The sequence below is a fragment of the Diplotaxodon limnothrissa genome, linkage group LG11 (assembly GCF_057381915.1).
Source record: "Diplotaxodon limnothrissa isolate DT_005_m linkage group LG11, D_limnothrissa_male_GT1.1, whole genome shotgun sequence".
Lineage (NCBI taxonomy): Eukaryota > Metazoa > Chordata > Actinopteri > Cichliformes > Cichlidae > Diplotaxodon > Diplotaxodon limnothrissa.
The window spans coordinates 36,055,968-36,067,520 of record NC_140606.1 but is presented as its reverse complement, the minus strand read 5'-3'; the positions used below and the strand labels follow the sequence as shown (position 1 = coordinate 36,067,520).

The 11,553-nt window shown below is 38.9% G+C and overlaps 1 protein-coding gene across 1 annotated transcript; it reads left to right on the top strand.

Moving 5' to 3' along the window:
- Positions 1 to 604: 604 nt before the first annotated feature.
- Positions 605 to 9,627, top strand: tap1 (transporter 1, ATP-binding cassette, sub-family B (MDR/TAP)). Its single transcript, XM_085365913.1, has 13 exons — positions 605 to 729; positions 1,268 to 1,600; positions 2,469 to 2,697; positions 3,359 to 3,473; positions 3,826 to 3,956; positions 4,139 to 4,344; positions 4,479 to 4,676; positions 5,350 to 5,478; positions 5,553 to 5,747; positions 5,821 to 5,994; positions 7,680 to 7,839; positions 7,941 to 8,077; positions 8,161 to 9,627. Exons 2-13 carry the CDS (start codon positions 1,280 to 1,282, stop codon positions 8,380 to 8,382), a joined length of 2,217 nt encoding a protein of 738 aa, XP_085222039.1. The 5' UTR covers positions 605 to 729; positions 1,268 to 1,279; the 3' UTR covers positions 8,383 to 9,627.
- Positions 9,628 to 11,553: the final 1,926 nt, after the last annotated feature.

Below are 11,553 nucleotides of genomic sequence, written 5' to 3'. Positions count from 1 at the left end.
AATCAGGCAACAAATAAGCAGCCGCAAGGCAGGATGAAAAGAGGAATACCTCAGAGGAGGTTCATGTGGCTATTATTGGATGGGTTTACACTCAATGTAAACCAGTAAAGATAATTAAACAATATATATCAAAACTACATCACAAAACAATATACATAGCTATTTAGTCTACTATTGCTTCTGGGACCAGAATGCATGAATGAATGAATGAATGAAGAAATATATGAAAGTATAAAGATATATATCCAAGCGATTTATGTAATTACTGTGATTCTAGCTGTTGTTCATTTAAAACGAGTAAAAAGCTCATGCAATTGTACCTCCTCGCCACATGGGGTCGCTGTTGGACTGATTTTCATATCAGGCACATCCTATCAACTTTGCAGTGTTGGTGGCAGCAGGCACTCCACACACTGAAGTTATTCTTCAAAAACAAGTTTTCTGAGTAGTAATGTTGAAATAAAAACGTCACGGTTTAAATAAAGGTAAGTTTTGTTTGTCGTTGGTCTTCGGTAGGAGGACGTATGTGGGACTTTCCATTCCAAAAGCTCTATAAATAGTTAGTTTCGGTTTCAGTTTTGCCAGTCAGTGGTTGTCGGTTCGTGACTGAACAGGCTGCCGGTTTGTAGATATTAAATTAACGTTATTTACTTGGTCTGAGGTTATATTCGAGTTTTTCAAAGGTTTGGGACGTTCGTCGAAGCAAATAGGTCGTGTCAAGGAAACCGAGTAAGTAGGTTGGATTTAAGGGTAATTATAACAGTTGCTATCCCCTGTAAACTCATGTAGTATACGCTATCAATGCTGTTTATGATTGTAGGTGTCAACATTTGCCATAATTGTTTGTGTTTGTGTGTGATGTTTGGTTTATTCACGGAGCCATTTCAAAGAAATCATCAGGGCAGCAGAAAATGAAAGTAAATGCAATCGGCAGCAAAGTGAAAGTAAATAGGGACCATTGTCCTTAAAGGGCATTCAAAATGTAGGCCTGGTGTTTGATGTTTGATCATGTTTGATCCGTCAGTCCCATCCACCCAACACTTATAGACGTAATGTCACTCTTCCAGGGGGAAAAGGAAATACTCTAGTGTACAAAGACTAGTGCATGGTGCGTTATAGCGTTAATATATGAGTATAAGCTGAAAAAGTTGCTTTAAAAAAAGTTTGCCCACTGGTGACACATAGATCATTCTTATTTTATGTTTTTGCATGTTTGCATATTTTGCTGATATTAATACTCAGCTGTCTCTGTCATTTGTTTTTGCAGAGTGTGTGCGTAATGCAGAAGATGAGCTACTTTTTCCCGGTGCTTTGCGTGTGCCTGGATGTGTGTGTGGTGCACACCATCCGCCTGGCCCAACTCTCGCCTCTCCTACTCTCTCATCCATTCATCACCCTATGGGTAGGAGCCCTGACCAGAGCCTCCCTCCTTGCCTTCCTGGCCTTCACCTACCCTGGAAGCCTACCATGGACTAAAAGCTTCGAGGGGATCCAGAGCTTAGGGGTCCTTTGCTTCCACTTCCCAGTGTACGCTACTCTTCTCTGGGTGCTGGGGCAGTCCACCATGGAGGAACTGTGGGGGTGGCACTCTTGGGAGAGGGTGAGTGTATGTGTTTTGTTGCCTACCATGCTACAATATGTGCAACCTTGGTGAGCAGCAAGAAGGAAAATATGAATTCATTACCTAATGCACTTTGAGGGGACATATCTCAATAAGAAATGTGCTTTTCTTTACGTGCAATAGCTATCTGTGAACTGCAGGATTCTTACCAGCTACTTTGAAGTGTAAAATGCATCACACAAATCTTATGATAAGAGTTGAAGTTTATTGTTCTATATCAGTAACTTCTCCTGCAGCAGAAAGTTGTAAAAGTGCCAGTTAAAACTGCAGTATCAGTAAGAACAGTCAAATATATTAGATAATGAAAATATCAGGAGCATTTAGCTGAAATAAGAAGTATGAATACAAGTATTTGTTAATGTATCTATAATCTACATTTTTTATGCTATTTTTACTTGGAATCTTTTTAAACTGTGTTACTGCTATTTGTGGCCACATCCTTTACCACTGTTATTGCCACCCTGGAGGTCTTCAGTTCTTCTTCTTTTGTTTCATGACAGAAACCACTTAACAACTTTGTGATTGCTGCCAGCATGGATGGGATGCATAAATTGTTGCTTTCATGTCTTAAGTCTGATCAGCAGACAAAACACACATTTACACATTAATATAATGAAAAAGTGAATAATTTTTTTCTCTATATGTGTTTATTAGATTTCTAGTAGTAGATCTCTCAGATAATTGAACAGTTTCCAGTGTAATTGAACTTTTTTTGAGCAGAAAATAAAAATAATGCATAAAACATACTCAGCCTGGAACAAGATCTGAGACCAAAACCAATTTATTTCATCTAAGCTAACTAAACACACGTGTAATGGTTATATTAAACCTGTCCTTTGTCCTGCAGGTGTTACAGGGTTATATCGTGACACTAGTGGCCTGGCTCTACTGGAGTCGGTATGTGTCATCTCTTTTGATCTCCTGGGGCCAGTACATTTCATCTTTTATTAAGAGGACACCATCTCAGAAGCCAAAAGAGGAGACTGGGGCCTCTCTGAAGAGACTGATGGGATACATGCAGCCCTTTTTCTGGCGCTTTGTTGCTGTGCTGATACTTGTCTTTCTCTCGTCTTATGGTATGTGAAATAACACCTTTGAAGTGGGGTCTGTTGCGCTTCTTTCATTCCATCGTATTTATAGTATTACAATTGTGTATTCTCATATTAAACATCATCAGAGTGGCAAATAATGAGGTTAGCATACGTGAAAGTAAACCCTGTATGCAGAATGTCATGCTTCAGACTCGGTTTCAGATAGTTTTTTAAAGAGAGGGAGAAGGGTGATAAATGTGCCCGTTCCAGACAGTGAATTACCTAGAGGGTTGCATTAAGGCCCAGTATAAGATAAATAAGGATTATTGTGAACTTTGAATCATGTGTGGAGTCCAAGAATACAAATCTGGAGCCTAAAGCGTAATACGCCTCTTTTCGTTTAAATTAAAGCATGCATGTCCTTCTTGCCACTACAGTGTTTTGAAATTATATCCTGTAGTTATCATTGTGTTCGTGTCATTGTCCTCATGCTGTTAATTTAAGTATAGGAAAAAAGGTCTTGTTTTCTGCAGCACTAGCTGCATATCTGTAATAATGCCAGCAACATGAAACTGTAATTGTAGGCAATTGTAATTGTAATTGAAATGTAATCACAGTCCACTGACGCTGCTGAATGTAAACGTTAACCTGGCAGTTGGGCTTTGCCAAAGATCAGTATGGTGATAATGTTAACACCTGCTTTCAGGTGAGATGGCTATTCCTCAGTACACTGGACGCATGGCTGACTGGATCATGAATGAAGAAGCACCTGACGCCTTCACAGAGGCCATTACAATCATGACACTAATGACCATTGCCAGGTAATACAACCTTTGTCTTCTTTGGTTATTAAAGTTGGTTTTTAAAAGGTTCTCTCCGTTTACTAACGCAGAACAATTTAATTAGAATAAATAAAAAACATGTGATCTGTTTGCTAAAAATTTCAGGGATTTTTTTTAATACTCAGAAATGAACTGAAAGAGTGTTGTGAGGATGGTCAGCGTTAACCTAGGATGCTTTTTACACCCGAGCTCCTGCTCCAACCCATGTAGTGTAGTTTCAGTCACTTCTGAGGATATGTGTACAACAGAAGCTTAACAAAAGCTTAAAGATATGGCTGTAATAATATTTTATGTACTTTTAGTGTAACTCTTCCTCTGCTTTATGTCTCAGTGCTGTGCTCGAGTTTATATGTGACCTCACGTACAATATCACCATGAGCCGCATACACACCTCGGTGCAGGGAGTCGTCTTCCAGGCCGTGCTGAAACAGGAGATCGCTTTCTTTGATGCCACTTCAACAGGTAAATTATGTACAAACTGTATACAAGATTAATGTTTCATTAATTAATAACTAAAACCCTAAAAGCCAATCTCAGTTTCCTCTTAAAAAGTTTTGTGAACTTGTTACAAATAATCCAGAAAAAAGAAGTATATATACACTTAAAATGCGATCCCTTTAAGAAGACTCATGCTGTACTGTTAGGTGAACTGGTGTCACGGATTACCACTGATACCAACAGCGTGAGTGAAGCTCTGAGCGAGGAGCTGAGTCTTCTGATGTGGTACACGGCTCGTTTCGGCTTCCTCTTGTTCTACATGGTGAGCCAGTCATGGAAAATGACGCTGCTCACATGCATGGGGCTGCCCATCATCTGGGTCATACCCAAGCTCACCGGACGCTTCCACCAGGTGATGTGAAAAATTTAGCTTTAATTACTTGTTGATCAAATCTCCTCTGATCAGTTACAATAGTGACAAATCAATAAAATATGGCTTGTTTTACTGAATCAAACTGTGTAGTTTAATTTTTCATTATATTTCAGACTATTGCTGTGCAAGTTCAAGAGTCACTGGCAAAGGCTAACCAGGTGGCCACAGAGACCTTCTCAAACATGAAGACAGTGAGGAGTTTTGCCAATGAGGACGGTGAGACAGAGAAGTACAGACTGCGCCTGGAGGACACTTACGCCCTTAATAAAAAGGAGGCAGCTGCCTATGCGGCTTCTACCTGGGCTAACAGTGTGAGTTGAACACTGATCTATGCTACAGAGTATTTGCAGTTTTTGTTTAGCCTGACTTGTGTGAATATGTGGCAGTGGGAGTGTCTAAAGGCAGCTAACAAGACATTTAAACACCTTTTATTTGTTGTTTTTATAGCTAGAAATTGTAACTGAGATAAATACACAAGGTGAAATCTGATTATAAATTTCAAAGAGGATCTATTGTGCTTTTCGGTGCATGCGAAAACATAAATGCAATCAGATCTGACCTTTAACCTGCCTACTCCTGCTCCTGCTGTTGTGCTGTAAGTTCAGACCTCTGGTGGTGTCTTTGTTGACAGAGGATGTTAAGCAGTGCATTTCTCGCACCTATGAATATATATAGGCCTTGTTATTAAGAGGCCAAACCCATCATTATATCACACAATAAGCAGTTAAGGAGTGTAGCAGATACCAAACATTTGTCCAGCTGCAATCTTTGGTGCTTATTATATTCTCTTGTTTCAAAGTGAAGTGCATAAAGGGCTCTAACTTTAAATCACACAAAGCAAATTTCAATAAATCTAAAAGAGGGTACACCAAGGTGGTACACTGTAAATGTAGACTTCAGCATCACGGTCAATTACTCATTAATACTTAATGTAACTCATTTTACAGTTGATCACTCTGTAAGCTGTTGTTCTTGTTTCTCCAGATGACTACCCTAGCTTTGAAGGTATGCATTCTGTACTACGGGGGCACACTTGTGACCAGGGGGGCCGTCAGCAGTGGAGATCTTGTGTCGTTTGTCCTTTATGAGCTGCAGTTTGCCTCTGCTGTTGAGGTGAGCCATCAACCAAGAAGAAGCATAAATGGATGCTCACTTTTTCCTCTTATTCATGACTACTTCTCTTTCAGGCTGTCATGCGATATTACCCACAAGTGAAGAAAGCAATTGGAGCCTCTGAGAAGATCTTTGAATATTTGGATAGAAAACCTCAAGTACCCCCAGATGGTACTTTGGCCCCTGAAAATCTTCAGGGACACATTCAATTCAAAAATGTTACATTTTCATATAATGGAAAATTAAATGAAGAAAATCTCGTCCTTAAGGTATGTACTAATTTGTCCTGTGCATGTTTTACTTCAAGTTAAAGCATTCCTTAAAATATACCTCTTTCACCAGAATATATCTCTGGAGGTAAAGCCAGGCCAAATCACTGCCCTCGTGGGTCTTAATAGATCAGGGAAGTCCACCTGCGTGAAGCTGCTGGAGAGGTTTTACCAGCCTATAGGAGGGGAGATTCTCCTGGATGGCAAACCACTGAAAAGCTACAAAGACCAGTACCTACATGACAAGGTTTGTGAATATCAGATATTTAATTCCATTTGTGTTTTTATTTATAATCTTTGTGCTTAACGGTGCCATGGGAAACACTCAACGCAAACATTTCTTTGGTTTGTTTACAAGAAAATTCCAGAATGCACCTTTAAAGCTGCATTAAGTGGGGTCTTTTTTTGGCCACTGGGGGAAAAACTGCTTATAAAGCTAAATTATAAGCTGTTAAGCTGTTGCTCTAAAATTATTAAGTGTGATGCAAGTTCTGCATGCAGTATTTTCAGAAGATCGATTTAATGCCTAAACATTTCTTCTTTAAAAAGATGAAAGGTCAATAACATCATATTTTAGCTTTAAAAGACCTGATCACAGTGGAAAAACAACAGTAAACACTTTTAGCCTGTTGGGACCCACTGAGGATAGTTTTCAGGGCCATATGTTTCTGTATATTATTTTTTTTAATGTTTTTTACTGGGATCAAATTTTACTATATCTTTTTTAGAAGAAATAAATGCAGAGGTATTATTGTTTTGCATTTTCTAACTAGTATTTCTCTTCATGTTATTTTTTTCAATTTAGTTTAATCTCATTTAAAGCCAGATTTACTAATACTTTGTGCCAATTGGTTTAAAATAAAGTGCTGTTGGTATTTACAAAGCGACTGCGAGTAAGAGGTAAGAACTGAGTTTGTGACTGACCCTGTTCTGTATGTCTTTCTGGGAGTCCCCTACTGAAGGAGCAAAACATAGGGAGAAAATCTTTTTAATCAAGCACGTAAAGTTATCTTTTTTTGTGCTTGATATTTAAATGAACTGACTGCATCCAAATTTAGAAAACAACGCAACTTTTGTACATCGCTCAGAAAAAGTAACTACTCCTACGAATACTGTTTTACTATTTGGGGACTGCGTTCACACGCTATTTTGCCCAGTTTAGTATATCTGGCCCTTAGTTCCCAGAGTGGATTTTTAATATAAATATAATTACAATTAAAATTGACCAGTTTCATTGCTAGGTTTTTGTTATTATGAAAGTAACTGACTCGCAGTCACAGGGACACCAACCGTCCCAGGGACACCAACCGTCCCAGTAACTGTATGCATCAAACCCTCATCAGACTCACTGTTAGGACAAGTTTGACCAAAGGCTAAAACAAAATACATTTCCTGTATATTTTCCTTTTTTTTCAAGTGTCTAAAATTATTTCAGTTCTTTCCTTTTTATATAAGTGTATTTTATTTATTTTTTTAATTTCAGCTAAGTATTTTCTACACCTAGTTTTAGTTTAGTTTTAGCTAACAGTAAACTTCAGCTGGGAACAAAGACATCATCAACATCAACCTCTGTGGCTATTCGCACCTAGGGGTTTATCAAGTCCTCATGCCACAAATTTAACTCCTAAACTGAAGTTAAAGATACTAAATAAATCCTGTGAATTCTGTATAAAATGGAAATGGAATGAAATTAGCCCCTGAGCTTCAGCTAATGATGACAGGGAAGCATTTTCACAGATTACTAAACGTTTTTCCTCCAAATTCCTGTTTAAATTCACTCCTTTGTCATCTGTCTTATCTTGTTATAAGGATACTTATTTGTGCTTTTTCTTAGCTTTAATCTGCAGCTGATTTCTTTGAAGGCCCTGCTTAGAGTCTGCTGTGAATATTACACAGTCACTAATATCCTGTCTTCGTTCTGTTTGCTCACAGATTGCTGTGGTGAGCCAGGAATGTGTGCTGTTTGCTCGCTCTGTTCGAGAGAACATCAAATATGGCTACGAGCATGCCTCTGATGAGGAAATGCATAGGGCTGCAAATCTGGCCAGCGCCCACAAATTCATCATGGAACTGCCGAATAAATATGACACAGGTTCGACCCAGAATCTCAGCGTTTAACGGCACCACAACATTTCATATTTTCTAAGGCCCTACCTAAGCAAAAGTTTGTTGGTACATCCCTCTGTTTCATAGATGCCGGGGAGAAGGGTGGCCAGGTGTCTGGAGGCCAAAAGCAGCGTATTGCTATTGCTCGAGCTTTAATCAGACGTCCTAAAGTCCTGATTCTGGACAATGCCACAAGTGATTTGGACACAGAGAACGAATATCAAGTAGGAAATTCTTCATCTTTAGTGATTTTGCATATTTCTTAAAACTGTTTTTCCTTTAAAACCATAATAATTGTGCTCTACAGGTCCACCAGGCGTTGACGGATCAAGCAAAAGACTGCTCCGTGCTGTTGATATCCAACAAGATGAGTGTTGTTGAGAAGGCCAGTCACATAATTGTCATCGATAGAGGGATGGTGAAGGAAGAGGGCAACCACGAGGAGCTGATGAATAACAAAGGCCTTTATGCTGGCCTGGTGGAAAAGCAAAATAAGAGCTGTTTCCGAAATGAGGAAGAATTGAATTGAGATGCAGTGAGAAGTGTGAGCAGCACTCCAGGAACAGACTTGCTGGTTTTAAGACTTCGATCTGATTTATGCTTCAGCGGGAAATCTACACCTTAACCTGTGATGTAGCCATAAACCCCTGCTAACCCTGCAACCTAACCCGACATGCACCTCCAGTGAAATGTAACTACACATTGGGTGGATGCAACCCGAAGTTACTGTGATTGGCTTGTTCAGCATCATCGATTCCTCCTGTATATTTTGAGTGCTAGTTTTTCGCAGCAGTTTTTAAAGTTACGAGTGAAAGAATAACAGTGGTCACTTCAGTATAAGGAATAATAATCATAGCATCAATGTAAGGATTCACAAATGTCAGCAAACTCCTGGAGTGCTGAAACTGTCAGAATAGACATGAGAGAAAGAGTACAAAGAAGTGAAAAACGGGAAGGACAAATATGTCTGACTGCGAAAAAAAACTGACCACTACAAATAGCAGCGACCCAGAAGAGAAAAAAGTCCCCAAATTACATTTTATATCTATCAGCTGGCACCACATATGAAACATCAGGACTTGACCACACAGTAATTAACACATAATGCACCAGCAAAGGCATAAATGCCGGCAATGACGTTTAACCCACTTAAGCAGGTTATGTGTGGGCTCTACAAAGATTCCCCGCAGAAGTCTAAACCAGGCCTAAAAGATGCAAAACTCAGGCTACATTTATATTGTAAATATTTTTTTTGCAGTGAGACCACCCCTTGTATTACAAAGGTTTGCTGGAGTTTACCCAGTAAGACTGTTGCACCTTAAAGTCCTTGAAGCTGTTATCTACCTACTCAGCAGTCCCTGAGAGTTGCATCCTGTCCCAAAGATGCAACCAGCAGACCGGTCCAGATAAAAATCCTCCGTCATAATAAAATAATGCATTTTCAATCAAGAAATCTAAATGAGTAAAGCAACTATAAACAATAATGTCTAGTTTTTGGTTAAAAAAAAAACATCAAATTTTCAAACAAAAAAAATCTGTATTATAAACCTTCAAGCCATGATTGATTTGCAGCTTTCCCTCCAATGCTGTGATACATCCAGACATACAGTTTTAAAAGAAAAGGCACAGTACCATAAGCAGTATAGCAAAATCAGTGGTAGTGGGTAGATTAATGTTTCTTTATTATTGTCACATCACCCAAACCCACATCCCTCTGGTGAGCTTTTATATCCCTTTGGGTGTGATTGAGAGAGCTCATGGTCACCCACTCTTTTGCTTCATACACTGTAGATGTAGAGATCAAGCAGCTAGATTCACTTTACTTTATATTGCACTATTTAAAACTGTGTTTCTAAATGTTCTGGATGGGTTTATGTGTGTTTGTTTATTTTTCTGTACTTTTCCCTTTATGGATGATTCTTTACGACTCAATGTTCAAACTTGTTTGCTTCCACAGAAAAATATTTACACAAATCATGACTTGCTCCATTGTTTTTAATATTCAACTTTTCATTAGTAAATCTTTTAAACAGAGCTGTTCTGTGGTGCGTGTGATTTATTAATGTAAAAAAAAAAATTCTCATAAAGATGTTTTCTTTGTAATAGCGTTAAGTTGTTGCGGAAGGTTCTGGGTGCTTATGCTTTCCGCTTTTGTTGTATGGTAAAACGTCACAATAAATTATTACTGTTAAATAACATGTGGATTCAAGTAAGTGTTAATAAAGCAAAAGTAGGTTTTGCATTTTAAATTCCTCAAAGTTGCCACCTCTTGCTTTGTTAACAGCTTTACATACTCTTTCTGTATACAGCATTCTTAACACTCTTGTAGAAGTTCCCTCATAAGCCGAGCACAACTTGTTGGCTGCTTTTCAACTATTCCCAAATTAACTCAACTGGATTTAAGTCGTGACTGTGGTCTTAATGTCCCCTGTGCCTCACAGTGAGGGCCACACATGGAAATCCAATCTCTTTTCCTTTATTTTACAAAGATAATGTGTCTGGTACCAAAAATAGCACAGTTAAACTCATGAGGCTGAAGTCTGGATTCACATGGGTCAGTTGTCAAGTCATGTTTTTTCAGGCTAAAGCAGTTCTCTTCTTCATACTGGTCTCCTTCAGTACTGGCTCCACCTTCAAGGCCTGATTCACTCAGTCTCCCTCCAACAGCTGATGAAATGTGTCTGCTATTTGAACTTCTGGAGGCTTTGATGTGGGCTCTAATCTGAGGCGCTGTTAATGGGCGAGGATGGTAAAGCAAATGGAACTTCTCTGTAACTGGGAATTTCTAGTTTTTCTTTTTTTGGTTTGACCTACATGAGAGCCAATTTCATCAAGTGGAATAGACTTGGGGATGATTTAACACTTTTTGCACTTTTTTAGTTACTTGGAGACCAGGCAAACTTTTATTTATTCAACTGTCTGCTGATCAGCCATGCCACATTAAGATGAATTTTTATGGTGTGACATTCACTGTCTTCATTTGAATTTCAGAAGTCAGATGTCCTCGGCTTCCATAGGACAACAGGTTGGGTACATGCTGGACAGGTTGCCAGCCTGTTGCATGGCCAAACTAAGTTGTTATGTGTAGCTAAAGCACTGGCTCATGCCTTAGGTACATCTTTTATGCTAATGATTCCATCATCATTATCATCATCATTGTTTATTTATATAGCACTTTAAAAACACACAAGGGTGACCAAAGTGCTGAACAACAGAAACATAATAGATACCATAAGAATAATAAATACGATAAAATAATAAACTAGCGAAAACAATAAAATACAAGTCAGTCAACCACTGAGTCAAAAGCCATTGAATAAAAATGCGTTTTCAATCTGGATTTAAAAACCATCACTGATGTCGATTGCCTAATGTGAAGAGGAAGATTATTCCAAAGCTTAGGAGCCACAATAGAGAACGCTCGGTCTCCTCTCAGTTTCAGCCCTGATTTGGGGACTGAGAGCAACAGCTGCTCAGCTGACCGGAGCGAATGAGTGGGGACATAGGGCTTCAGCAAATCAGACAGATACGCAGGTGCCAGACCATTTAAAGATTTAAAAACCAATAAAAGAACTTTAAAATGAATCCTAAATTCAATTGGAAGCCAGTGCAGGGAGGCCAGAACCCGAGTAATGTGCTCAAATTTCCTTTTACCAGATAAAAACCGTGCCACAGCATTCTGTACTAGTTGCAGGCGTGT

Bases quoted from the DNA above. Each gene is read 5' to 3' on its own strand.
- tap1 (XM_085365913.1), top strand. From the start codon at position 1,280: ATGCAGAAGATGAGCTACTTTTTCCCGGTGCTTTGCGTGTGCCTGGAT. The intron at 3,957-4,138 runs GTAAATTATGTA...CTGTACTGTTAG, and splicing joins CTTTGATGCCACTTCAACAG to GTGAACTGGTGTCACGGATT. The intron at 8,078-8,160 runs GTAGGAAATTCT...TGTGCTCTACAG, and splicing joins ACACAGAGAACGAATATCAA to GTCCACCAGGCGTTGACGGA.